Source organism: Octopus bimaculoides, chromosome 12, assembly GCF_001194135.2.
Source record: "Octopus bimaculoides isolate UCB-OBI-ISO-001 chromosome 12, ASM119413v2, whole genome shotgun sequence".
NCBI lineage: Eukaryota > Metazoa > Mollusca > Cephalopoda > Octopoda > Octopodidae > Octopus > Octopus bimaculoides.
In genome coordinates, this window is record NC_068992.1 from 8,926,984 (window position 1) to 8,928,912 (window position 1,929).

General features: G+C 36.3%; 1 protein-coding gene across 2 annotated transcripts in view; it reads right to left on the reverse strand.

The window, feature by feature from the left end:
* LOC106876773 (sorting nexin-27) overlaps nucleotides 1-1,929 on the reverse strand; it is a 110,959-nt gene that overhangs the window by 16,223 nt on the left and 92,807 nt on the right. For both annotated transcript variants that reach the window (XM_014925462.2, XM_014925461.2), the window contains exons 7-8: nucleotides 1,006-1,084; nucleotides 206-366 (exon numbers count right to left, since the gene is read on the reverse strand). In XM_014925462.2, the coding sequence (XP_014780948.1) occupies nucleotides 206-366; nucleotides 1,006-1,084 (240 nt within the window). The remainder of the gene's footprint in view (nucleotides 1-205; nucleotides 367-1,005; nucleotides 1,085-1,929) is intronic.

Here is a 1,929-nt window from a genome sequence, read left to right on the forward strand (position 1 = left end):
CGGCCCGAGGCAATAGTAGAAGACACTTGCCCAAGGTGCCATGCAGTGGGACTGAACCCAGAACCATGTGGTTGGTAAGCAAGCTACTTACCACACAGCCACTCCTGCGCCTAAGATATTTATTTTTAAACTTAAGGCAGTAGAATAAATTCCATTAATGAGAATAAAAGAGGAAGACAGAGAATGAATAAATGAAGACAATTACCTGCCAGTAGAGCAAGTTGCTCACATATTCACTATAACTAAGTTGCATCTCAAGTGCTAAAGAGAATACCCATTTCCTCAGTGCTATGCAGGTTGCTGTGGCTGTACTGTAATTCTGGATATAAATATTGTGTGGAAATTCTTGTGGTTGCAATTTTCGTTCTGAAGTGAATTGAGAAAATATAAAGAAGGTAAGTTTACATATCCATTTCTCAGTTTATTAAGTTCACATTTTGGGGATATCGTGAATGTAGATATACAAAATTCCATTTCAAAGTAGAGAGTACAGAATATAAAGAGATTTTTACATTTTTACAACACAAATTTGGGGGTCAGACTTAGGTGCTTTAATTAATATCTGAGCATATCACTTTTGCTGCAAAAATATCTTGAAAATTTATATTTTCAAATTGAATATCAAGAAAGAAAAAAATTTTAAAAAAAGAAGCCTATTGACAATTTCTGTATCTTGGTATACTTTCAGTAAATTACTTATTGGTGATTCCTGAAATAAAAGGGATTGCTTCAGATGGTGGAGGTTTGACCTGAGGGAGATTTGGTTGCTAATTCTAGAAGGTTGAAAATCTCCACTAGAAACATCAGATCTCTACTCTTCTTCACAGAACATTTTGCTCTAATTTAATAGATTAATTAACTTGAAGAATTTAAGATATGGCACTTAGTCATATTCTAATCCCATTTGCAACTTGTGTTCATAGAACATAATTCTAAAACAGGGAAAACAAAAAGCAGAAAGAAACACAAACAGGTTGAGAAAGGAACTTAAATATGATATCTCACCAAAATTATAGTCCACCGTTTCAAAAAGATAAAAAAACTTGGATGATGTATTATCAATCTGTAATTTGTTGCATACAGCCTGAAAGGAAAATAAAATGCATTAGTCATTGTTCAGAGGAACTGAAGAAAATTAAAATAAAATTAACTGAAAAAAAACGCGATTCTATTCTGAATAGTGCCATACTTTAATTAGTAAATAATATATACCACGATTGTCTCCCTTAGCTTTGCACACAGCAACATACATAGACGTCTGAGGAGCTTCAACGTTACAAATACGGCCTACTACGGAGGAGCTAGAGTTTTCAGACATCAGACTGTGGCCAAGCTAGGGCACTCACTGAAGGCGTTTTAGTCACTCCTATCAAACTAACTAATTACTTTACTGACACCTATTTATCGAATAGTTACGTTAACTTTTAAAATACAGGAATGCAACTCGATACAGTTTTACACCAATACGCCCTTAGTAAAAGTACACCAACGTCGAGGGTTCTAGTTGATCCGATCAACGGAACAGCCTGCTCATGAAATTAACGTGCAAGTGGCTGAGTACTCCAGACATGTGGACCCTTAATGTAGTTCTTAAGGAGATTCAGCGTGACACAGAGTGTGACAAGGCTGGCTCTTTGAAATACAGGTACAACAGGAAGAAAGAGTGAGAGAAAGTTGTGGTGAAAGAGTACAACAGGGTTCGCCACCATCCTCTGCCGGAGCCTTGTGGAGCTTTAGGTATTTTCCCTCAATAAACACTCACAATACCCGGTCTGGAAATCGAAACCACGATCCTACGACCGTGAGTTTGCTCCCCTAACCCTCTTTCCTTTCTCGAGCGTCTAGTAACACTATCTGTATCAAGTCCTCACGTTGTTGATTTTGTCTTTTTCCTTTTTTTTGAACCTATATATATATATATATATATAT